A 24,289-nucleotide genomic window follows, 5' to 3' on the forward strand; every position below is an offset into this window, starting at 1 on the left:
GCTTTCACTAGCACTTTATAAATAGGCGAACAAAAATAAACTGGTGCTACTTTTTCTGTTCCTTGAGTAAGAAACGGGTGCTACATAATTAGCAGCACCTGTTTCTTACACAAGTAGCGTAAAGTTGTCATCCGGTTTCCTGTCATCGCTGTGTTTGCGTAGCGCTCGTGAAAGCTTATTTTTGAACACCCTGTATACCTCAAACGACCAAGCCGTTTAGACCGCCAGTAACAAATCAGCTGTTCTTTCTTGTGGGGTTCTAAATAAATAATGCACGAACAACCAGAGGGTTCGAGTTCGTAATAGACTGCATAGCATCGGAATTCGAGAAGGGACTTTCGCAGAAAGAGCGTTTCGTTTGCGCGGTATTCTTCTTGAATCACGGATGTCTCACTGCGTGGCTCCACCGATCTTGCTTCGTTATTTTGAAGCGGGACCCACGCTGTCAATATAGCTGGGCACATCGTAAAACTGGCGCTATTCAACTCTGAGCCTTGTGTCCTCAGGTGGGGAAGTTGTTGTCACAGGTGGAAGAAGGTATCTCACATAACCTCCACGTTTCGCATTGCCACATTCACCGCACGCTTTCTTTCTAACAACTGTCGCGTATTTCGTGTCTCCTCCGGATTCTGAGGCTTAATTCCCCCGCCGCTGGTCGTCTTTATCGTCGGGTGGTTTTGAGGCTTTGTAGAAATTCCCGCGTGAAGTGGTGTATAAAAGTGCGCATGCTCGGGGTTTTCCTTTGAAATGCCTTTCACATACGCAACTTTTGTGATTCTTTAATTCGGACGTTATCGGCTCGGCAAAAGAACCTCGCACCCGACCACGCCCATAATACGTACGTGTTAAGAAAAGGTGCAGGACGGGACCAAGGAGAGTGGAGGCCCAGATACATGAATGTCAGAGAAGGAGCTGCCTGATTACAGCATTTTCGTCGTCTTTTTGCTTTTTTTTTGTTTTTCTTGTTCTAGGTAGCGAAGTTAGTTCGGTACAAAAAAGTCGGGTTTATCCCAATACAGTCGACTGTGTGCTCCTGGCGGGGACAGACATTGGCTGGAATAATGTTCCACCCTAACAAAACCTGCACTCGTATAATCATCAAGCTGCACGCCAAAGCGCATCGCTATACTTAAACATCTCTCGATACAAAGTATTCAGTATCTGAGCTCTCATGAAACTCTACACTGCTGTCGGTTACGGGCGTCAATTGACACCCTTTTGTTATCGTATTCATTATGACAGCAACGAGCTCGTACGCAATGTAGCTAAGACCTCGACGATATCCGCCCGTTCAGCAGACACATCAACGCTGGCAGCCAAAACACGTCACTTCAGTGATGTACATGAAGCCCCCGTTTACTGGGGATTGAGTACACGTTGTGTGTACCTACAGCTGCGCAACGTTTACACAAGAGTTGCTTTGTATGCCAGTTCGGAGTGTGGTTTGGACCAAGTTGTTCTTTTCTTTCTGCGAGAACTTTGCACGCGCATATGTGTACGAGAAATATCGTGACGAGTGCTGCAGATGTGTAGGTGTTGAACAGGAATATATGAGCTTGATCTTGACATCCCACGATCGGACACTTTTCGAATAAAACCCGATTCCGCCCGAGTCAGTTTTGAGGTGAAGTTAATTGCCCCGTCTTCCTGGGAAGTATCTTTCGTATTTGTGCTCCAGCGCGTCAAAAGAGCAGAACAACACCGTGAGATTTCATTTGTCGGTGCGATCCGGGACGTTAGTAAGTGGCAGGGTACAAGTTGCTCCGCGATAGACGTTTAATATGGTTTTGTTGATGATTTTGTACGATTTTGTTGAAGGAGAATGAATTCTTCGCCCGGTCCGCTCCCTCATCATATAGTTGCGACACAGATATCCGATTATTGGTCGGTATACAACGCACGTGCTCTGCGCACCTTCGTCGATCACTTCGGCTGTGCCCTGGAAAAGATTCGCCGTGTCACCTGTTGCGCAATTTTGTTGGCGCCCCCTCATTTTGGGGTGGTCCGGAAAGATGCTCAAGGTCGTCAGGGTTGAACCGGACACGAATAATAAAAAAGCTCATCTAAAAGAAAAGACGGAACCTATCCAGATATAAATGACTGATAACAGGTGGAGCTTCTTCCGTCGTTTCCTTGGCACCTCCACTTTCACCTTCTTTTTTCGAGAGCCACCCTCACAAGAATGTCGAGCGGGAAAAAAATTCAGCGGCATTGCAGGAAGGTAGCTTTGATACGCTTTGAACGAAAAATATGACCTCGTAACAGACTTACTCCTAAACCGAAAACGCTGGGTTTGCACGAAATCAGGCTTAGTTTTCTGCGGAATATTGACTGCGTTGTGGGACCTGTAAAAAGAAAAAGAGAAATTCTTCTATGCTGAACGAAGGAACAAGAAATCAATAACGTACAATGAACAGTAAAATAGGGGAGATAGCGAACAGGGAATTTCTTGTCTTATCTACGCCGTCATGGTCGACCACCTTCAACCCTTCCGTATACCTTTTGTCTTGATTATGCCGCAGCTATTCTGAGTTTTTCTTTCGTTTTTTTTTTCTTCTTCTTTTCTTCTTCTGGCGTTTCGTCGCAACCCAAGCAGCACAATGTACCGAAAGTCGAGTGCAATAGGGGTGGACGGTATGTGTCTTATCAACGTTCTGTAGATTCACGAGTCTGTTCAAGGCCGTTCACCTACCCGTCCACCCCTATTGCACTCGACTTTCAGTACATTGTGCTACTTGGGAAGCGTCAATGTATGATTATCAGAAAGAGAGCAGTGTTCGCGCCGTAAACAAATACAAAAAAAATGCCCACGGGTGGTAATACTGTCTGGTTCTAATTAAGGCCGTCTTTGCGAATCCAACCGTGAATATGAACGTGAGATGAGGCCCTGCTTGGATTCATCTTACAAAGAGGATTCTGATAGAATATGTAAATTTGAAGAGACGTGCTGTGGACTTCGTTGATATCTGAGGTGTGCCTCCTGTGTCTGGCAAATACGAGGGTCCGAATAAAGATGCACCTTTACACACAAACTCATCAAATACTCAACATATTTTAATGGACCGGGTATGAATGGAGATGCAGAATTTTCGGAAATTTTGAATCGCTCAAAAAGAAAAAACGTTTCTTTCAAGTTCTTTTCCGAAAAATTGGAAAAAATTTGAAACTCTGAAATTGAAAATCTAGGCATAAATGCAGAGCAGAGCATCCCATAAGACTGTTGTCTACTCAGCGATAGGCAATTGGAGCAACCCGTCTATTCCGACCAGAACTCTGACATTGTGTGAACGGAGCTCTGTTCGTGGGTGTTGGCGGATTAGAGGCACCTAAGGCACTGTTGGCGGGATTGGAACGCATCGAAGGCACGAAAATTTACATTTTTGAATTTTGTCGCCTGAAAATTTTGGGACAATTTTTCCGGAGACGAGGGAAAAAAACGAAAAAAGAAAACTTAATTTCCCCCTCAAATTTCCGGGTTTTTTTTTCGGAGCTTCGCATCTCCAGGTATGAATATAGATTAAGGTGTATACTATCCACGTGCTCATTCAATATAGTCTCCGACAGACATATTTGTGCCAGCTTTGAATCCAAGCATGAAGTCCACTTTGGTAAAATTCTAATGAAGCTGTCGAACCCACGATTTCAAACTGTTTCTAACGGCATTGATGTCATCAGATATCTGGCCCTGATTAACCCACTGCTAAAAGAAAGAAAGAAAAAAATAAGTGGTGAGTTGAGTCCCAGAACACCCGGGACTTTCTACTCCAGGACACGTTAAGTATGGCTCGCTATTACACAAAATAAATGAAGGAAAAGGAGGGTGGGGTGGCGTGGCCACAAATCCATACTCTTGTGAGGTACGCAGACCCAGACGCGAGCAAACAAGTGGAATTGACGAGAGCATCACTACAGACTTATAGGCACAAAATGGCCCTGGCCCTTAAGGCCATTCCTTGGATCGGTTCTTTGTCTCTGAAGATCGTAAAGAGTATGCCGTCATCTGTCACAGCATTGTCAGAGAAGGTGACTGAGGCAGCCTCGAACATCTGGACCAGGTCCATGCATTCTGTCAGGCTTTAAATCTCGCGTTAATTGCCACGGAACCCATTTGGCACATACCATATTACGATAGCCCAGGGACTGCACCGTATCATCCGCGGCATTATGACTAAAGATGAGTGCGGTGCGGGTATCCGCGCAAGTTTGCTCTTCGCGGGTACACATATACGTGTCATCGCGGGTTGCGGGTAAGGCGCGGGTTGACTCGCACTGCCTCCGCGGATTACGCGGGTATACCCGCAGTACCCGCAGGCACAAAACCAGCCTATCGGCTTTTGGTGTACGACCCGATTTACCGCGAACATTGCGCCCAAACTATTTTCCAAGACGTTCCATATATCCAGTGCTTCCGTGGTGTGCGAGATGACAGCTTTCACATTTACTGGCACCACGTTCTATGCTTGCTCTTTGAGAGAGAGAGTCCAGCTGATTAGGAGACCGGGAAGGTTGGTAGTGTGGGCAATAAAAAATGGGGCAGGGTATCGCCCCTGGCGCTGAAACTTGCCATTCATCATCTCAAAATAAAGTTGTTAGCAGTCACGTTTGCCACATAGGGCTAATTTTGGCTATCTTTCGACACGACGACTGGTTCACTTCGTGTTAGTAAGCTGGCAACCACGTCAACTGTCGCCACAGCGTCTGACTGTTGAAAAAGTGGCTCGCTAACGGGACAGTGTACCCAGCATCAATAAATCATTTCGTGCTGCGACGATCGTGTGGCATAACTGAAACATGGCGTGCGCATTGGGCTGCGGGTATGCGGTTATCCGTTGGGATGTGCGGGTGCGGATGCGGGTAGCACTAATGACATTGCTGCGGATGGGGGTCGCGGTCCCGCGGGTGCGGTGCGGTTGCGGGTACGAATTTTCGTACCCACACTCATCTCTAATCATGACCACAATTTCACAGATTTCCCCGATGATCATTCGGTCACCTCGAGTGATGTCGTCAATTGAATTATGGCACTTGAAGAAACGGCTCCAGCAGTAGGACTCGATTGCCATCATTTGCCATCGTTCAATTGATGTATGCAACTGGGCGTTGTGAGACTTGTATTGTGTTTGTTCTTCCAGTTGTCTCGTCCACTACAACGCTGTTGTTTCATCTCCTAGGTTGCAGCGATTGCCTCCCCCCCATGCACTTCAATCTCAGTCTGACTTTCCTTTCTCCCTTTCATCCATCTTTTGACGTTACTCAAACGCACGCATTTCCATATACACTTCTCTTAGTCGTCTATGGACCTCCGCAGGTTTGTAGCCCTCTTTCAATCGATTCTCGATAACAGCCCTTTGCTTCCGACGGAATCAATCCGAAAGGCGGTTGGAGAAATTAGAATAGGACAATCATGGGAGTACATATACACATCTTCACTTAAATGTTGATAAAGGAGGGAGCACTGGCCGAAAGTGCATTACTTTCAGGGCCTCATACAACCCTAGAGTATTGGGCTGTGCAAGTATTTGGGATAGTTTTTGGAATGCCGAAGCGAATAGTTTTGTTTTGCAGTTCCGAATCGTTAACGAATCTGGGGGCCTAATCGCTTCATCGTCGTTACGGTCGTTACGAGCTGACGAGTGGCGGGAAATTTCAAAAGGCGGGCGGGAAATTTAAAAAGGTGGGCACGTGATAAAACACGTGCACGGCGCTCTTCGCGCGATACGTGAAGGCTGTGGTACACGTTACGCGCAATGTGTCACGTGCCCACCTTTTTGAATTTCCCGCCACTCGTTAGCTTGTAACGACCGTAACGACGATGAAGCGATTAAGTCGAAGGAATGTCTCTTTCAAACCAAATGCATTCCAATGGTTCCAAAGCTGCACGCGTAAGCTCGCCGAAGCTATATACAATACAACACAGTGAGTGCTGCTCCATACAAAGATCCCGGTACGTGTACCACATCCATATATGCTGCGTATACAAGGTTCCTTTTTCTTTTTTCTTTTTTTTAGCCGCGCCCGAAAAAAATAATAAATACGAGCTAACAACTTTATTTTTGACCTTGGAGAGTGGGGAGGAAAGGAATATTATTAAAGGAAAATTAAGGGAATAGTATACTAGTATTGTTGATTTTCTCGGGCCTAGATGGCTAATACCTTAATGAAGTAACTCTACAGTTAGGTGCTTTCGGAAAATACGAAATAGCAGAATGGGAGACAATCCTCGTTGAAAGTCTTATATATATATATATATATATATCATGAATCATGTGAAACGATCACGAACGTTGAAATATCCGGGAGGGAGTCCGTTTATGGGAGCAGCCGAATTCGTCATGTGATAAATTAAATCTCTCCTTTTCATTTCTGTTTTTTTCTTTATTATTTTTTCTTTTCGCCGTCAACATCAACATCCGTCGCCGAATTTTGCTACGCAAATGAGCCTAACCACGCGCCGCACAGCACTAAAAACCTGAACGCAGCACGCACGCGCTTTATTCCCGCGCGCCTTGCAGGTGCACATAAACGGCGCCTGATTCGAACCAAAACACCGGTTATGAATTTACATGAACCCGAAGACGTGAGACCCACGCGTATCTACACAAGATGAATTGTTGCCAACGCCGACGCTATAGCGAACACACGCAAAGTAACCTTTAGGAAATGTTCCGTACTGAAAGCGCTGCTGGCATTCCCATCATCCTGATGCCACCCATCAAAGCGCACGCACTCACATCACTATCCTCCTCTCCGCTCTCTGACGAACGAACGAGCGCGAAAAACTCAGTTCCTCGCTCGTCGCCTCGGCAATCGCGTCTCTCCTGCTGCTACTCTACTGTGCTCCTACATTTTTGGCCTTGACGTCGTGCCCGCAGAGTCGTGACTCCCCATTCGCTCTAGTCATGGTGGACAACGGCTGAATACTTTTGCTTCACGCGCTGCTCGATGCAGAAGACGGAAGGGGCATCGTGAGGAGAACGTCTCGAACGTCAACATTTGTGGACGGTGCTTTTTATGTTCCATCTGTGCTTCTGTGGAATTGCGTCTTTGCAGAACCAGTCGTGGGGTCAGTGTTTCGGTGCTCTTGATCATACCCCTCTTTCTCGATTGCACGTGATCTTGAGTGTTGCTTCAGTGTAGTGATCAGGCTATTTGATAAGAACGAGTTCATCCGAGTGTCCAAACTGTTCTCGGAGGAGGATTTCGCAGGGGGCCTTCCTTGACAACCTTCTCCGCAACATGTGATGCCTCTTTCGGTCCCGTGCATCAAGTGCGATATTTTGTCCGTTAGACGCAATCGCTCATTCCTAGCCACACGTCCAGTCCTCTTAGTTTCCTTACCACACACATCTACTACTTTCCTCAGACTAGAACATACCAGATGGTCATCGTGACGCTCTTTTAAGAGACCATCTCCATCGCTTAATTGTGCCTTTTAATACGCATACGCGGTTACATCCGGAGGAGTTTCAAGGATTCCTAGCCGTTGTTCTGGATTTCATTGGGTGATCTGCATAACGCATCAAGGTCATATTCGCGGGGGACGTTAGTGTCCACGTTGCAGCCGTGTGCATCAAGTAGAGTATATTAATACAAAGTGAATGTAGGCAAACGGTTGATGAGACGTACGAGGCTAACAGGCGGGAGGCATTTTCCGAGCTAGCTCGTATTATCTTGGATGGAGTCGTCCATGTAATCTGGAAATATCGCTCTGGCGTGACTGGAACATGCTACGCATCGACCCTATACCGTGCGAAGCAGCAATATCTATGCTCAGCTAAGTTTAGCGCAGCTTGATAAGGGTTGACGGGCGACAGCCAAGAGTAGCTATTTTGCTCCAGAGGATAGCACGTCTATACTGTACGTGCGCCACGCCGAATTTGCCGAGCAGAGCCCGCCCCGATAACATCCCAAACAGACGGCGCCGAAAAGTAGGCAACTTATCCAGGTGACTTTCGGGGGTCAAGCGAGGTAATATTGGAATTCCGACGCAACGGACTGCCCCCTGTTTTGAGAGAACAACAACCAAGTCTGTTTTGTGTTTTCCTTCTCTCTCAGTCGTGGGGGACGACTTTTTTTCAAAGACCACGCTCGGTTTTGTGCCCGTCTTTCCATCGTTCCCCCGCGGTGTTCGAGCTTTCAGTCTTGACCATCGGACCAACCTTGTCGGATAGTGTTTCACTAACGGACATCTGCGGCGAATCGGGGAAAAATTCGTTGTTGTTGCTTGCTCGTGACTAGCATCCCACAGTCTGTGATTCCCAAGAACACGTGAGTTATCAAACCGGAGTTGTTCATTCCGAAAGGAAATGAACGATGCGCACGCGGGAACCTCGTCTGATTCAACTGTGTTGATCATCTGCTACAGTTTCGATGCCGTCTGCAATCTTGTCGACAGTTTCGATGTCGGTCACCTACTGACAAGTAGCGGCAGCACTTCGGATGTTTTGATCTGTTGGCAGCATTTTGTGCTTCTAGAGTGATTCGGTGTTTTGGCTGTTTTCCGCCTCTCGCAGAGATATTCTCAGTTCTCTGTCGAGGTTCCGGCGGAAGTTACTCAACTGGAAGAAGTAGGGGTTCCGAGTGGGTCGCATTCTCGATACTTTATCAACACGCTGAAAAGGTACTGAACGAAGCGAGCCCGACGACTCCCAATAATCACCGGACGAAGCACCGATACACAGCTCTCTCATAAACACAGCGGATCTTACCCCTGGCAGACGCTGGACTCTACCATATATACCTGCCTTCACGAACGCAACTTTGGACGCCTGGTGAGAGTTACCAATACTGCGTTTGCGAAAAGCAGTAAATGAACTTTCGGTGCATTGCCCAAATGGTGTTTGACCGGGTTGGAAGACCATCCCATTCTAGTCACTGGAGAAAGCTTTACTCCCGCGCTTTTAGTGTCAAGGTCAAGCTGCCACTTCAGTCTACGAGCGAGACGTGAGGGATTGCTCCTAGGATATAAACTGTTCTTTTTTTTGTGTGTGTGCGTGACTTTTCATTCGCGATGTGGGGCTGCCTCGGAAAGTCTCGAAAACGTAAAAAGATCACCATAGTGCGGAGCCCATCACCCGGATGCCGCTGTACTTGCCACGGGGGCTCGCTCCAAACCAAGGTGAGATTTTTTTTAGTTTGAACCGGCACTCGGGAGTACAGCAAGTGGTTACCGAAGGCTGTCGGAAGCAGATATATTTTACGACACTCTCTCTTCAGTATTGTTAAATGTTTTGTATCGGTGGTGAAAACTCAACTCTCCAATTTCAGTTAGCTGAGTTAGCTGAATCGATTATTGATCATTTTTCGTTTAAAACCGCCGGCACTCGTTGTAAACTCTCTTGTTGTAGCATATTTTTAAAACGTTTGTACGCAGATGGTTGTTGTTGTACGCTTCATTATGTATAATGGGTAATACACTTTAATTTCTTAATATGGCCACCTGCGTGCGAGGAAATTTCAATTTCTATCTTCTCCACAGAAGGAATCTAGCCGATGAGATCGCTAAAAATTGGACGTTTATTAAAGGAATATTCCCGCATCTTGTCACGGTACTATTCTACATAGGCTGAGAATCTCTGCTCGAAATTGAGTTTTCCTTTTAGTGAAGTGCACATCTGAGTACGATACACATCCGATACACGTAGTACTACACAGTAAACACAGAATTGAAAATGTTTAGTGCATTCACGAAATATTATAAACAAATCATTTCTGTAACATAATTAGTGTAGTCTAGAACCAAAGATGAAGCTGACTGTGAGGAAAAATGATTTCGCGGCGAAAGTAACGGGAGTTTTGCCCAAGGCGGGGTGATCGGACATTCAAGAAACGTATCTGTGACCAGTCGCGTGGATAAACCTCGCCGAATGAGATTGATAGCGGTAGTAATTTCGCCGCTTGTCGCGCCGCTTCATGGATGTATCCTTCCTATCGCTCTTTCGCATTGAATCATCATTGGAGAGTTGTAAATGGTAGCAGGGAATGCGCACGAATGTCCATTCTTTCCAATCCAATCGAAATCCAATGCGTATGACCACTTTGGACGTCATGTTTGTGGGCTCACATTTCAGCGCGCTACGCTACGTTTGTTCTTTCTTCGAGGGTGCATTAGAACAGTCCCATTTTTGGCTCTGAGACACACGACAACGCCCAAATAGCTATGCGTACCCAGGTGCACGCTGGGACCATGAATCTCAAAGGTCGTGAGAAGCGTTTTTGAGCAGTGACCAGGCGAAAGAGATAATTTAAGAACCAACCGTCCCAGTGCAATAAGTGCAACAGGTATGCACAGCGGGCGGCACCGAGTGACTGTGTCGTTGTTTTGGAATGGAAGACTAATGTGCTTTGTCTGCCATGACCTTGTACACTGCGTATATACTTTTGGAAGAAAGGAACGTCTGTAAGAAAGACTGCAAATCATATCCGACATGTCGTCCACAGAAGGCCGGTTATTGTGCTTCAGTGCTGAAAAACTCCGAGGACACTGACGATTTCACAACAGGGACGAGATAATCTGGGGAAGCTTTTCCGACATTTCCATCTTTTTTATGAAGTTTTTGGGGATGTTCGGGTGCATTTTTTATTTGTTCTTACTTCCAAATGTTGTTCTTTTTCAAACGTTTCCTACATCCATTAATTTCTGAACTTAATCGTTTAATTTGGCACAAGTGAAGTAAACCTGTTGAATGTAGCTGTATGAACAGAAAAACAGGTGCCCTGCTATGTTGCGTTCCAGTGGCTAGATGAGACCATTGACTCCTGAAAATTAACGGAAGCCCTGCCCAGAAATAGCGTCTGAATTAAGTTATCATTTTGGGGAACGGAACACCCGGAACTATTGGCTGCGGTCCTTGGCCGTTGCAGTGAAAATATGCAAGACTGATGTTGAGCAGATGGTTGGCAAAGGTCCAGCCCAGCCCTGTGATAATGATGTTCCCTGCTTAATACTCGCGTCAATGGTATACGTGACAGAATACCATCGCATAAAATTGGATGGCGTAGTAACATAGCTCGTAGTCAGAGTTTGTACTGGTATTTGTATTTGTATCCGAATAATAGGATTAGTAGATTGGTAGCATTACAAAGAAAACGATACGATAAAAGCGAGTGTGCATAAAACTAGTACTGCGGAGAAATTGACTCCATCTCTGTGGCAACTGCACGCGTTTAGATGGGAAAACTTATCAGGTAGCCCGTAGCACGTAAGAAAGAAAAAGATAAAATAAAGAACATTGTCAAATCGAAGCCCAGAAAGCCACTTCAAAGGAATTGCAACACTGGCTTTCAGAACCGTTCAAACTTCGTCGCTCATAATCATAGTTGTCTCGCGACATAAAACTAGCAATTATCATTGGAGAAACTTAGGCATTATCAGAACTCACACTATCGACTTTCAGACTCTATTATGATAACCAGCTGCGCCCACGAGTACCATTCACCACGAAGAAAACTGCCTGAGCTTGGGCAGCGAACACGTGCACGACAGCACACCGCACAGACGAGAGCTCAGTGCCCTGTAGTCTGTGTTTACTGCAAGCGCTCAGGCTATTTTGGATGTGCAGTCGAGCTTAGCCACCAGCTTGCCTGCGTCTATGCCATCTTATCTGACCACTTGATTGTCATATATTCTCGTCTGTAATTGGTGAATGTTGATAGCCTCTCCCCTCACTGTCAACTATATCCTGCAGCGTCATAGCCTTCCTTCCTGTCGTTCTATAATAAGAGTTTCCGATGCATTTCGTCATGTGGTTGAGAGAGACGTAGAGCTCTATTTGACGCTATTCTTGACTCCGGTTCTGACGCCTCTGACGGAAACCTCTAGTACGAGACGGAAGAATATATAGAAGTGTGCCAATAGACCGATAGATGTGTGATAGAGTAATACAAATGCCAATGAAGGTACTTGTGTTTGTGTCGTCGTTTTAGAAGGTATAGGGCAACCCTGCTATCACATCCTCCTGATAGGAATAAGGGAGACCAAAGCCAAGAAAATTCGCCCCCAAAATTAAACTGGCACAGGACAGGCTCGAAATGTATGCCAACTTTAGTTCTCAAACTTTACGTGTAACTTTAAAGCTCATGGAATGCGTAATTTGTCTTGAAGTTTGCTAACTTACTGGACCGGGTAACGAGCTACGTGTAAATCATTTCATGTTTAGTTTTGAAACTAACGCATCACTTCAAATATTTTATTATACGAGGGAGGTATATGTTTGTTGGAAGAAAAAATAAGCAAATAAAGGGAATGACCTTCAGTCGCTTGAAGGGAGTGATTCACTCGTTACTTGAATGACGTGCTACGTTGCCACTGCAAAGCAGCCGTACTTCAATTAATGCTCACTTTGACAGCTCCTTAATTGCGTGCTAGAGAGTTTGAAACCGCACACCTTCAGGTTTTCTTTCTATGTCTATGTCTATCCATAAGCCTATTGGTGATCATGATGGAAGGTAATGGTTCTGAGGCTGGAACATACAACGGGGCAAACACAACGCGAGCCTCAAGTTGGCTGATTGCGTGGCTGAAATCCCGCCGCTGTCTGGCTTTTTCGGCGACTGCCCTGTTTCAACTCCATTGGTGATGTTCGATATACTATTATTAACCTTTCTCACCCCGATTAATGTTCGCTAATTCTCTCGCAACCAACACATGTCCTTGAAAGTGGACAGCCACGGAACGAATGAAAATCGGTACATAACCGTCTATTGAGTAGTGAGTGACACGCATGAGATAGCCATCTGCACCGGAATAGCAAGCCGGCCCTTTGCCTGGCTAACCTTTCCTTTCTTTTTTTCTTAATAAACATACCCCCCCCCCTCCTCTTCACCATTCAGCCGGTCATCATCTTTGCTCTCAGTTCATGCCGCACCAAACCAGTGGAGCTGCTATGAGCGTTCTGGAGTAGCTGGGCTTCGTGGAACTACAATTTCCAGATTACTTATTTTTGTTTTCCTTCCAGTCATCGGACAACTCCTTGAGACGGGGTGGCACATCATCTCTGATGTCTGTGTCTAACTGCGAACTTCCTAAAAATTAGTTTGCATCCAAAATAGACTTACTCGCGTCTTTGGCAGAAACAAGCACGTACACAGCACAACGTAAACTGCCTCTGCCAAAGACACGAGCGACTTGAACCGACTAACCCGGTCTCCTGTTCTTCCCAAAATAGACTTCTCCCTGCAGTATAGGCATAAGGCTGCGTATGACAGCAGTTAGTTATGCGTCCTTCATAGCCAGCGTATACCCGTACATAGCCGTCTCGCGTTCATGGGCGACACAAAAGGGTTGCTAGTTTATGAATCTGCTGCCACCCCCGCTTTCTCCAGTGGAAGGCGTTCCACCTGTCACTGTAGGAGGTATTTTGTCGCGCACCTGGACATATTGCTTTGTCGAACAACAGCTGCTGGAAAACCTTGACTGCATTGGATACCGTTTCTTATGCAAAGCGAAGGTGTTGTACAGAGATGGTATATTGAGGGAAATATGTATAGCGTTCTTGCGAGCAACGTCTCGACGAATTTTTGGCCGCTGCAGTGAGGTTCTTTTTTATGTATGGAGCACGTAGCCAGTGGGCACCTCGAGTATACTGCAACTGTACTTTATTTTAATGATCGCGAAGTAATGCACGAACTGTGGCGTATCATGCCAGCTCTCGGAGGGTTCAGGAAACGCAATCACTGGTTACCTAGCACTATTACGCGAGCGTCCCATCGATGACCTTCGATGAATGATTGATCGATGATCGTGTCACACGCGAGCACTGTTTGTCGATCAGTTTGCTCGCTTATTTTTATCTTTGCCGCTGCCAAACTGAAGGAAACTGTGAAGGAACTAAACAGCGTTTAGTTCCTTCACACAGGCGTGCTGGAGCGGACCTGATACAGTCTATATTTCCAGTAATCACATTAGGTATTGCTAGTGCATTCTTGGGTGTACATATTATACAGCGATCGAACGTGACCCATGCGTAGAGCGAAGCACTACCTTGACCATGTACAGAGTGCACGTACGGCACCGGAATTACGGCTCGACACATCTAACGATGTTATGTGAGTGAGGGGATTTCCCACGCTATTCAGCCGACTGTGGAAGGATGGCGCCTCTAAAATTATGGCTTACATCACACAAAACGCAACTCTCCCTTTTTCTCGCGTGTGTAGGCCTCTTCGGAGAACTCGAACATGTATTGTACTTGTTCTAAACCTACATATCGAGTGGTGGCCATGCAGGTTTTAAGGACATTGTCACGATCGTTTTTTTTTTTTCTCTCCAGTCTTCATGTAAATAATTGGGAGGCTTTACACGGACTTCTTTTGTCACTAGAGACGATCGCTCATTAATTTTGCCCACCTATATCATCCGTCCCTCGGCAGTTTCACCACGTTGGCAACTGATGCGTATACGAAGAGGGGAGTCAAGTCCTGTAGATCACATAAACAAAATACAGAAGCCGACACTGAAGATTTTTGTTTAAGTTTAATTTGTACAAGCTTTCGCGTGGAGGTCCACGCTTCCTCAGGTACAAAGTGAAGTGGTGACACACATAAGTATATATAGTATAGACATATACACTGCTGTACAAAGAAAGGGAAGAGGAAATGAGATATGGTGCCACATGTCTGTGTACAATGAATAGCTGGGCAGACGGATAGGTGACCTCTAACCGTTTAAGAACAGTAAAAGGTGTTGTTGTGAACAAAAAGTCTCGCCAACCCAGTTTCGCGGAAGGGGGCGTTGGCAACTCTATGGATATGCAACGAATGTTCCTAAAGCGCCATTCTAGCCCTTTGCAGTGATCTTTTGAGCTACGTTATGTGAAATGTTTGTCAATATATTTTTAAGGTACTAATAACAATGTTGTTGTTGATGTCGTTCTTGAATTTCCAGTTGGGGCGCGACGTCGTGCCTGTCAAACTTTTAACTCTCTTTGCGATAAATCAAAAACATACGAAACATTGGGGCTATCATTATATAAAATATAGAAAGGCACGAACTATTAAATAGCGTACACTCGAAGCAGCAGATTAAAACGTAATTCAGATTGGCGTGACACTGAACAACAACAACAAATAAATCCTGGCTATGACACGGGGTGATTCACCGCTGGAGAGCAGTACGCTACCCCATTACACGCGAAACATTAGGTGTGAGATATGAGAACGAAGTTAAAGTTACGGACCAGCACAACAATTGAGCTGACCATTAGGCGGAGCTAGACGCGTGCATTTCCTCTAGTTTGAAGGAAGCGCCCAAGGACATTTTTCACACATACTGCACCACGACACGGCAGCAGCGGCGGCAGAAACTTATCTGCAGCTGCCCAAAAATAATATGTTGGTCGTCTTTGTGCGGCCCAATTTATGCGTGTCTGCTGGTTGGGGTGGTGGCAGGCAGGCAACGTCACTACCCGGGTAGGTGGAAGGCCTTGAACAGACGCCTGAAACTAAAGGACATTGATAAGACACATACCGTCCACCCCTATTGCACTCGACTTTCAGTACAGTAAGTGTGCTGCTTGGGTATTATGTGGGGTTCGTGTGTCCTAGGTCGACTCCACACAGGGGGTTCAGCGTTGATACGAACGGCGGAACGACCAGTGAAACACGAAGCACGTTCCACTGAAGCAACCCGTGTAAGATTTTCTGCACTAAACTACCAGCGGAATTCGCCATAAGATTCCTGCGCACCATCCTACATTTGCGAAGGATAGCTGCAGTTACTCTTACTTGCTTATTTACTGGATTTCGTAGTTGCTTACTTGTGCATTTTATTTGTCTATTAAAATTGTTCCTCGTTTGTTTTCTAACATTCATTGTAATTCAGTTATTGAGCTCGTTGTTTGTCTTGGCTATTTAGTTGCGCGTAACAAATTATCGTGGCTAAGAAATATGCATCGTGACAACTAGAGCGCAGATTTTCATGCAAATGCGTGTCCTTTTTTTCTCTCTCGACATGGTTTTGTATCTGGAGTATGAAAAAACGTGTTTGCTCTTGGTTTGGGACAGATTTAAATGGCCCTATGGTGCACTTGAATGCAATTTTCGCACATAGCTTCTTTTTTTTTTTTTTTTGGAAAGCTTTGCTGGTGTCGGGAAGGTCTTGAGTCGTTGTAGGTAAAAATTACAGTCAGAAATTCCCATATTTCGGTGGGGTCTTGCGTTCGCAGCCTGTCTTCTCCACTGCGCGAAATAACAGCATGAAAGCAGTGCCAGCGGGTCGTACTTGGCCACTTTCTTTGCCGTTCGGAAGGCGGGTGGCGTTCGTGCAGTGCCTTCAGCTGCATAATTTATATCTGTTGCGAAGCCCTTCTTTGTCGTGTGCTCCTGAACGGAGATGACATTATTTTACCGTGTGATCCTTAAAAAAATGTCAATTTTTTTCAAACATGCATCGAATGCATTGCTTTCCAAGAACAGCGAAAAATATTGCGTACGTTCAGGTGTTTTACCGCATATTTCTAAGATTTTTATTGTGCACTTACACGCATACTCCATGAATTTTTGGCGCATAGTGATAACCCGTCCGGCGTCAGTCTCAGCGATAGGGCGAACCATGCTTTGAAAAGACACTCGTCTTCATCGTCGCTTCTATATGAGCCTCCGAGGGTCGTGTGCTGGGGTTCATTTCTCTCCCTTCGGTATAATCATGGCTCGAGTGGAGTAATGAAGGGCATATCATACCCCTTGATAGCTCGGCACAATTTTCCGGCGACTACGCATTTATTTTTGTCGGCGCTTCGCTCGAGTTTTCTGTTTGCATAACCTCGCTCGGATTACGTGAACTAAAAGCGCGACCGTACCCAGTTTCCGCTCTTGAGTGTAAATACTCTTGCGTGAAAGAGTGCGGTCTTCTTTTCCATTTCGTGCATTTCGCATCTTTAGATTGATAGACGCTATCGATTTATCTTGTGACATCGAACACGTTCTCCTCACGGAATAAAGAATGTTACCTTGACACAGACACAGAAAAAAAAAAGGGGGGGGGGGGGTGAAGAAAACGAGATTCATCCGTTGCATCGTTCGTGATGTATGAGCGAAAGAAACCGCCAATTTCCGCTTTCCTTCTTTCTCACCTTCTCAAGAAGGTGAACAATGTGGAGCGGGCCCTCATTGGTTTCCTCAAACGAATTGTCCAATCATCGCGGGAGTTGATTTGAGGAGGCCAATCCAGGCCTTCCCGCATTGCTGCGCTTCTTGAGAAGGAGACCGAGACGTCTTTTCTCACAAATTACCAAAAACGCAACGGATTAATCTCGTTCCTTTCGTGTTCGTCTCAAGGTAGCGACATCTTTCACTTCGCGAAGGGGAAAAATGCATTTAGTGCCCCTTTGACGATTCGTATTTGTCTCTTTTATGCGCAAATGAATTCTTGTTTCTTTTAATTAGCCTTACGTGAACTACGTATTAGACGTATATAGGTAAGATGACATATGCAAAAGACGAAGCTAACGCGAGGTACGGATAAGATTAATATATCCCAGTTTTATACGTGTTGAGACAAATACGAACACGAGCGATGTCATAGTGATCGGTCCGTAGGTTTAATTTTCCCAGTCTGATTTTATTTTATTTTCATTTTATTTTTTCGAGGGTGCGCTGAAATTTCGGCACGCGGGGTTCGGTCTCGAGCCTGTGTGTAATCGAGATCAGAAAGGGGATCCCATAGAAACGATATTCCGTAATCCCATATAGGAAGCATTTTTATGTCGCGCGTAAACCTTTTAGCAGTTTCTCCGCTATGTTCTAACATAACTTCTCACGTCCATTTTGTAGCATGTTGTGTGGACCGAATCATTCTTATGAAGTCGAATCAACTTCGCCGTGGACTGCTGGTGAATACTAAGTTGGTGGCGCAGATGAAACGTGTCATCGTGTTTACGTTTGCGTTCGGTACATTTTATTTTCTCACCATGCGCTATACGACGTATACGCGATACCAGTCAACCGTTAGTGAATCGTTCATCACGGTTGTCCGTTATCTTCTTTCATGTACTTTCAATCTTTATTCCTCAGCTTCGCTGCAGTCGAGACGCTGTCAACACGAGTGAGGTGCCCCATATAAGAATCGTTCAATTTTAACTGCAAACATAAGCGATAGCAGTGATGTAAAATCGCTCGCACGACAAGCTCACAGCCGTAGGAACGCTATATCTTGTACACTAGTTAATGTAGCACTTGTAAAGCGCAGCTATATACAGGATGAACGTTTCAGTATTTAGCCCCTTCCGGTATAAAGAAAAACAAGCCTTTGAACATCTTAGAGATAAAAATTGTAAGACGTAAAGAAGTGGGGACCGCCACGCTCTGTTTGTTAGTGGGCGTTTGTCGTGAACGGTTTTCAAGCGTGACGGTGAAGCTGACATGTGACGCGCATCGGTATTCCGAACGCTAAGCTCACGAAGAGCGAAATAGCTGTTATTTATCCAGGAACAGCAAGCCGCCCTTTCTGGCTGACTTCTCCTGCCAAATAAACAGATACCCCACCTGCGCTGTTCGATAAACAGGACAATACATGGCTACAGTACCGTCCGAATATTTACTAATCCTTTTACTCCGTCTTCTAATTAAGTCTGTATGTTTTTGTTTTTCATGGCACAAGGACAGCTATTGGCCAAAGAGTGCCATCACACTCGTAATTAAGTTCAACCTACTGCAGCCTGAAAGCATGGGCCGTGCGAATGACGTAGCGTTTTCTAAAGATGACCAGCTGCCGGTGTTGGAATAATGGCGCAATTGTTTTCTTACGTAATTTTGCCCATTCACGGGGCTACTTGGAACTCTACAGCATGCAGATAATACTCGACTAGAAAAAAAAGAGAGAGAGAACGGAGCGGATTAGATGGAGACCGACGTTTCTGGTGAAGCGATTCTTTTCCAGTAAGTGTTCCTCCCCAAACACCTACAACGGTTGTGTAAACAGACCGCTCCCGCACTATGTCGACGCAACCTTGAACCTACGTAAGGAACAGGTCAAAACAACAACTAAGATTGCAATGTAGAAAGAGTTATGCTCTTAGCGTGCGTTTCCATGACGTTCACGAATGTAAAGTAACTATTCAGAGGCAGGAACACACAAACTGACAAACACAATCGTTTGCTTGCTGGGATGCTCGCTTCCCTTACACAAATCACTTCCTTCCTTCTTTATGTGTGTTTGTGCCGTTGCGAAGTTCCTTGGAAATATGCACTTCGACTCAGTAGAGACGAAATATTCCATTTTTCAGCACGAAAGAAAACAGACGATGTCTCTGACGTCATCCGGAGAGCAGCCAACGTGTGCTTAGTAGAAACAGCTGCGGTCGGATCGCGTGTGCTGGGCGCCGAAACCAGGAGCGAACTGCGCATGTGCGGCAAAAAACATCTGCTCCTGCCGTTTTATGTTCTATTTACCATTATACTGGAAAGAGAGCAGAGCTTACGGAAGGTTACGTAAAAAGAAGAAAAAGGGAAATTATGCAACGGATGAACCAAGACAGAGGACATACTATTATGTCCCTCGTCTTCTACTTTTTCCGCTTCCTCGTCACTTGAGAGGTGTGTTCCGAAGTTTCGTATAAAAAAAGGAGAAAAGAAAAGTAAAGGCACTTTGGGGGAGGAATCTAGGCCGTCAGCTGAAGCGCTATTTAAAGGGCGCTGTTTGGGTACCTCAACATGAAGGAAGACAATTGTGTACATAACCATCCGGTGGTGCTCGTCTCTTTTCGCTTTAGGGATGTTTGTTTATGTGAGTTGCACCGCGCTCGACCTATTTCGGCTGTGAGTGGCGTTGAGCGGCTACGTGGCTTTCGTTCCATGAAGAAACATTTTTCAAACGCACTGCGGAACAAAAGTAGTTTATGCGGCAAATAAGATATGATATTTAACGTCCGTACCATCGCCGCCAAGAGATGGGAATAGCGACACAGCACAATTTGCAACGTAAGCGTTCGTGCCTGTGTGTAGTGAAGTAGAAAAGTTATTTAAGTACACTGTACTTTAGTTTCGCCACACAACAGACATCGCGTGCTATTACACCGCACAACGTCGCGAAGGCGTCAAAACCAAAGTGGCGCAGACCGCGGGGAATGTCGAAGCGCGTGCTGCGATCCGTTCTCTGCAAAAGAAGGTGAAGAATGGAAAGAATTAGAGTCACTAAATAAGCTACGCTTCAGAGTAGCGACACTGAGCCGCCATGTTGTTTCGGATGACATCCAGCGCCATCCATTTAGCGCTCTGCTGAACTTCTGCTTCCACTTCTTCTTCCACTGCTTCCACTGCTGAACTTCACCTTCATCTATTTCTACTGCCAAAGTAGAGGTGGGGCTGGAGGTCATCCGAAACAACATGGCGGCTCAGTGTCAATACTCTGAAGCGTAGCTTATTTAGTGACTCTAGAAAGAATTATTCATTGTGAGCTTGTGGCTGCTTCTGGCGGTGCAGGGGGACAACACCCTAGCCTATGACATCGTGGTGAAACTGCGCACACGCTTCCAGTGTTGTCGAACGAGCCTGGAAGATGAAGAGCTGAGTGGCCGACTGTCGCTCAGTGAGGAATCAGCAATTGCAGTGCGCGAGTGGGTGCCCCTAGGCTCGCGGACCTGCGGATCACTATCTACGCGACAGCGCACAGGTGCACGCCAGTCGTTGGTCGGTACGCAACATTCCTCACAATGATCTGCGCATTGCCGCGCGCTGGGTGCTCGCGCCTATGCAAAAAACACCCGGAAAGAAAGCAGCCGTGGAAACGTTGCAGCTGTGCGAGAGCGATCCTGACGACGCCTTTGATCTTCTTGTCAATATGGAGCATTGCGTTCACCAATATGATATTGTAAGAGGAAACTTCATTTTTAATCTTCATTTTTAGGGCGAGGGCAGTACTATTTTTTAAATTTGATGTGGGCAAGCTTTCGCTTGTCCCATCCTGCAGTTGGCAATACAACAACCGAAGCAGTGGAGCTGTCACCAATATGATCCAGGGGCCAAAGCACGAAGCAAACAATGGCAGCACGTGAATTCACCACAACGACAACAACAAAAAGAAGACGGTGGCGTCGTGGGGGAAGGTGACGGCCCAGCGTGTTCTGGGACTGCCGTGGTGTGCTCCTGGTAGATTATGCTCTTTAAGGAGCAACTATTGCAGACAAATAATCCCGTGGGCTCCTGACCACGAGAGCGATCGAGGAGCCGTGTCCTGACGAAGTTACGCGAAGCCACCAAGACGAAGCGTCGCGGGAAGCTGACAACGTTCGTCTGCTCCACGACAATGCACCGGCTCATCCTGCACAGGAAACAACAGAGACATGCGACCTCCTTGCGTTACGAAATTTTGTCTCATCCTCGGTATTCGCCCGACCTTGCTCCTAATGACTTCTTCTTTCGACGTATGCAGAGCCCACTGCGTGGAAAGCGTTTCCAGGACGACGACGGTTCGATTGTAGAGGTGTACACGCGGAATGAGGAGTTCTGCAACAATGGTCTCCTGTCAGCTCATTCATCGATGGCGGAAGTGTGTGGATTTTGGTAGAGAAAGAGTCTTTCCGACTCTCATTCCTGAATCTCTTGTTCTTCATGAACGCCCCTCGAATGAATATGCTAACGACTGGAGTTGGTGTGGTGGAATCCCACCATCGCGAGGCTCGGAGGTTACCCTGGGTTTTCTTGCAGACGTTCCAAATGGGTGTCAGCATAGTTCACATTGAAGTCGGCACGGAACGCTATCCACCATGATCTCAGCTTCGCGGAGCAAACGCAGGATTTAAAAAAATGTACGACCGTATAAAGAAATACCACTATAACGGCGAAGAGCTCCAATAAAAAATGTACATATCCGCCAGCGATATCCGCTTATCCCGATCATTTCAGCCAGTGACTTATTAAGACTCTCCCAAACGTTTGACGACACCCCCTTCTTTTCTTTATGTTGGTCCCTTGTACAAGGGATAGTTATTATTTCAGCGTTAGACACATCCATGATACATCACAATGCAGAGCTGTTATAATGACCCTCCGTGCTTGCGATTCTGATTTCACCGTCGTTGCTGTTGGTATGCCTGCCGATATGGCAATGTCTTGGGCCGACTTCGTAGGGCATTTACACGGTTAGAGCGTCTGAGGAAAACACTTCGACAGCGAAAGCGGGTTGGAAGGTTTCAGTCTGTACGTAAGGTATAGTGGAACACCTGCTGTTGTGTCTCCGCGTGGAACATAAATCTTGCGAGTTGAATGCATACGTCTCGAGGGTTCACTTTGCTGCGCAACGTCCTACGTATTATTTTTATTGCTTTCTTAAGTAGAATATCGCTACCCGTTTGCATCGGACTATATGAAGAAAGGAAGGGGAAAACACTAATAATCGGGAATAAATACGTAGATCTGATTACACTGATGAAAGGTTCGCTGATGAAAGGTACGCTGATTACACTGTATTTCTTTTACGATTTTTGGGTTTGGTTCATAGTTACGTTTGCTTTGCTTATGCTCTAACGTTGCGTTCATGTGTAGGTAAAAAAAAACAAAAAAAAAACAAAAAAAAAAGTACACAAGATACGGATAAGGTATGATTGAGTGATTGATGGAAGTAGGGCTATTTATAACCAGTTAAACTGCATAAATAAATGTAGGGCGAACAAGAATGTTACTGCAGTTAGTTAGTGTAATGTTAGTTTTATGCGAGCTTTATTTTTCATCTACCCTCGAGTGCCTGCATGCATCTATACAAACGAAATATAGAGTCTCCAGTAGAGGGTATAACCTCTCGTTCAGCACCCAGGCACAAAATTGAGACTTTTGAAGTGCCTTCAAAATAGACGTCAGTACATTCGTCTTTCGTCCAGCACAAGCAGCACAAGCCAGGTTATCTGCGTATGAGTGTCCCTCATGCGAAGGATGGTCAGTGATGGTTAAAACAGCAGGAAATGACGTAGCGTTACTTAAAACGTAAAAAGAAAAATCACTCGACGGCCTTGTTGACTGTTGCGTTATGGTTGCCACCACCACTGTCAGTTGTGAGTAGCAGCCCTATGTGTGTGTGTGTGTGTGTGTGTATCGTACTCGTCCGTGCTTTGGCTGCTTCCCTTATTAGAATGTCAGGGTACCAACTATGCCCAACTTAGAACTCTGATGACCGGTCGAGTGCTGTTTTATTGTTTTACGGACTGGGCTGTTTTACGCGTGTATTTTTCATTTTTATTTTTTCTATTCCGTGTACACCGTGAATCAATTGTGTTGCGATTGGACAGCGGGGAAGGCTTCAGGGAGAATAGTGCCTGACTGGGAAGCCTGCCCAAATGGAAGACGATTCCTAGTGCAAGGTGTCACCTTGAAATGACCTCCATTTGTATATTTTGCATCTGTTCTACATTGGCTTAGCTTTATTCGTTGTTTACATCTCTGTAGACATTATTTTCCAAAAATAGTAACTATTTTTAGCTGGTGTCTAAAAGATATTGCGTTTCGTAAGCTCGGGATGTTTAAAGTGTCAAAATATGAGGCGGGTTCCGATGGTTGTTAATCGCCGCGACGCCGTCCTTGCTGCCATCTCTCAGAATGAACACGCTGCTCCCCATAAAAAATAATTAAAACATTAAAAATAAAAACACCGCTTTCAGTACATTTTCTTTTTTTTGTTGTTGTTGTTGTTGCCGCCGAGTGCTGCTTTTGTATGGTTGGTATATTATGTGTCTCGTTTTCCACTTTGCACGTGAAATAATCATGCTGTCTGAGGTTTTCCCTGGGTTTTCCGAAGACTTTCCAGACGACTGTCGGCACAGTTCTCCCTGAAGTCGGCCCAGGACGCATTACTAATCCCCCTTGTCCCCCACTCCTTCCTGTTGTCCTCCCTCCATCTGTCCACGTCTTTACGCCGCTCATAGCCACAGTTGCTTCGCGGCGCTAACGCGGAATTTAAAAAAAACATCTTTCTCACTCACCCATTCAGACACGAGACACCCATTTTAAAAATTAAAAATATATAAATAAAAAAATGCTTTTAAAAAAACTCGTACGACACCGACACACGGACATAAAACATTTCGCCACCTTTGAGCGTAAACACCGTGTCACGCTCGTTTCTCTTCAAAAGTCCAAACACGCGCGATAAGAAAAAGAAACAAAAAAGGGGGAGCTACAGATAAGAATATGAGGTTCTCTAATACTTCACTTGACAGCATCTCGACAGGTCAGACACACCGGCGCGTGTACAAATAGCCACCGTTAAGATCTCAACTTGGCCGAGACATGAACGAAGACGCGAGATCCTCGCCATTGATATAATAAGTCAGCAGACGTATAGAATGTGCACATGATAAACACGTCG

The 24,289-nt window shown here is 45.7% G+C and overlaps 1 protein-coding gene across 13 annotated transcripts in view; it reads left to right on the top strand.

Annotated features, from left to right (window-relative positions):
- The window catches only part of LOC135389107 (tensin-1-like), a 160,725-nt gene that overhangs the window by 82,886 nt on the left and 53,550 nt on the right, over positions 1-24,289 (top strand). The window contains exon 1 of one of the 13 annotated variants that reach the window (XM_064619094.1): positions 6,779-9,118. The exons of the other annotated variants lie outside the window; for them this stretch is intronic. Coding sequence (XP_064475164.1) covers positions 9,011-9,118 — 108 coding nt within the window. The 5' untranslated portion in view covers positions 6,779-9,010. Of the gene's footprint in view, positions 1-6,778; positions 9,119-24,289 lie in introns of those variants that run through there. 13 annotated transcript variants of the gene reach the window in all.

This window comes from Ornithodoros turicata, chromosome 3 (assembly GCF_037126465.1).
Source record: "Ornithodoros turicata isolate Travis chromosome 3, ASM3712646v1, whole genome shotgun sequence".
NCBI classification, from domain to species: Eukaryota; Metazoa; Arthropoda; class Arachnida; order Ixodida; family Argasidae; genus Ornithodoros; species Ornithodoros turicata.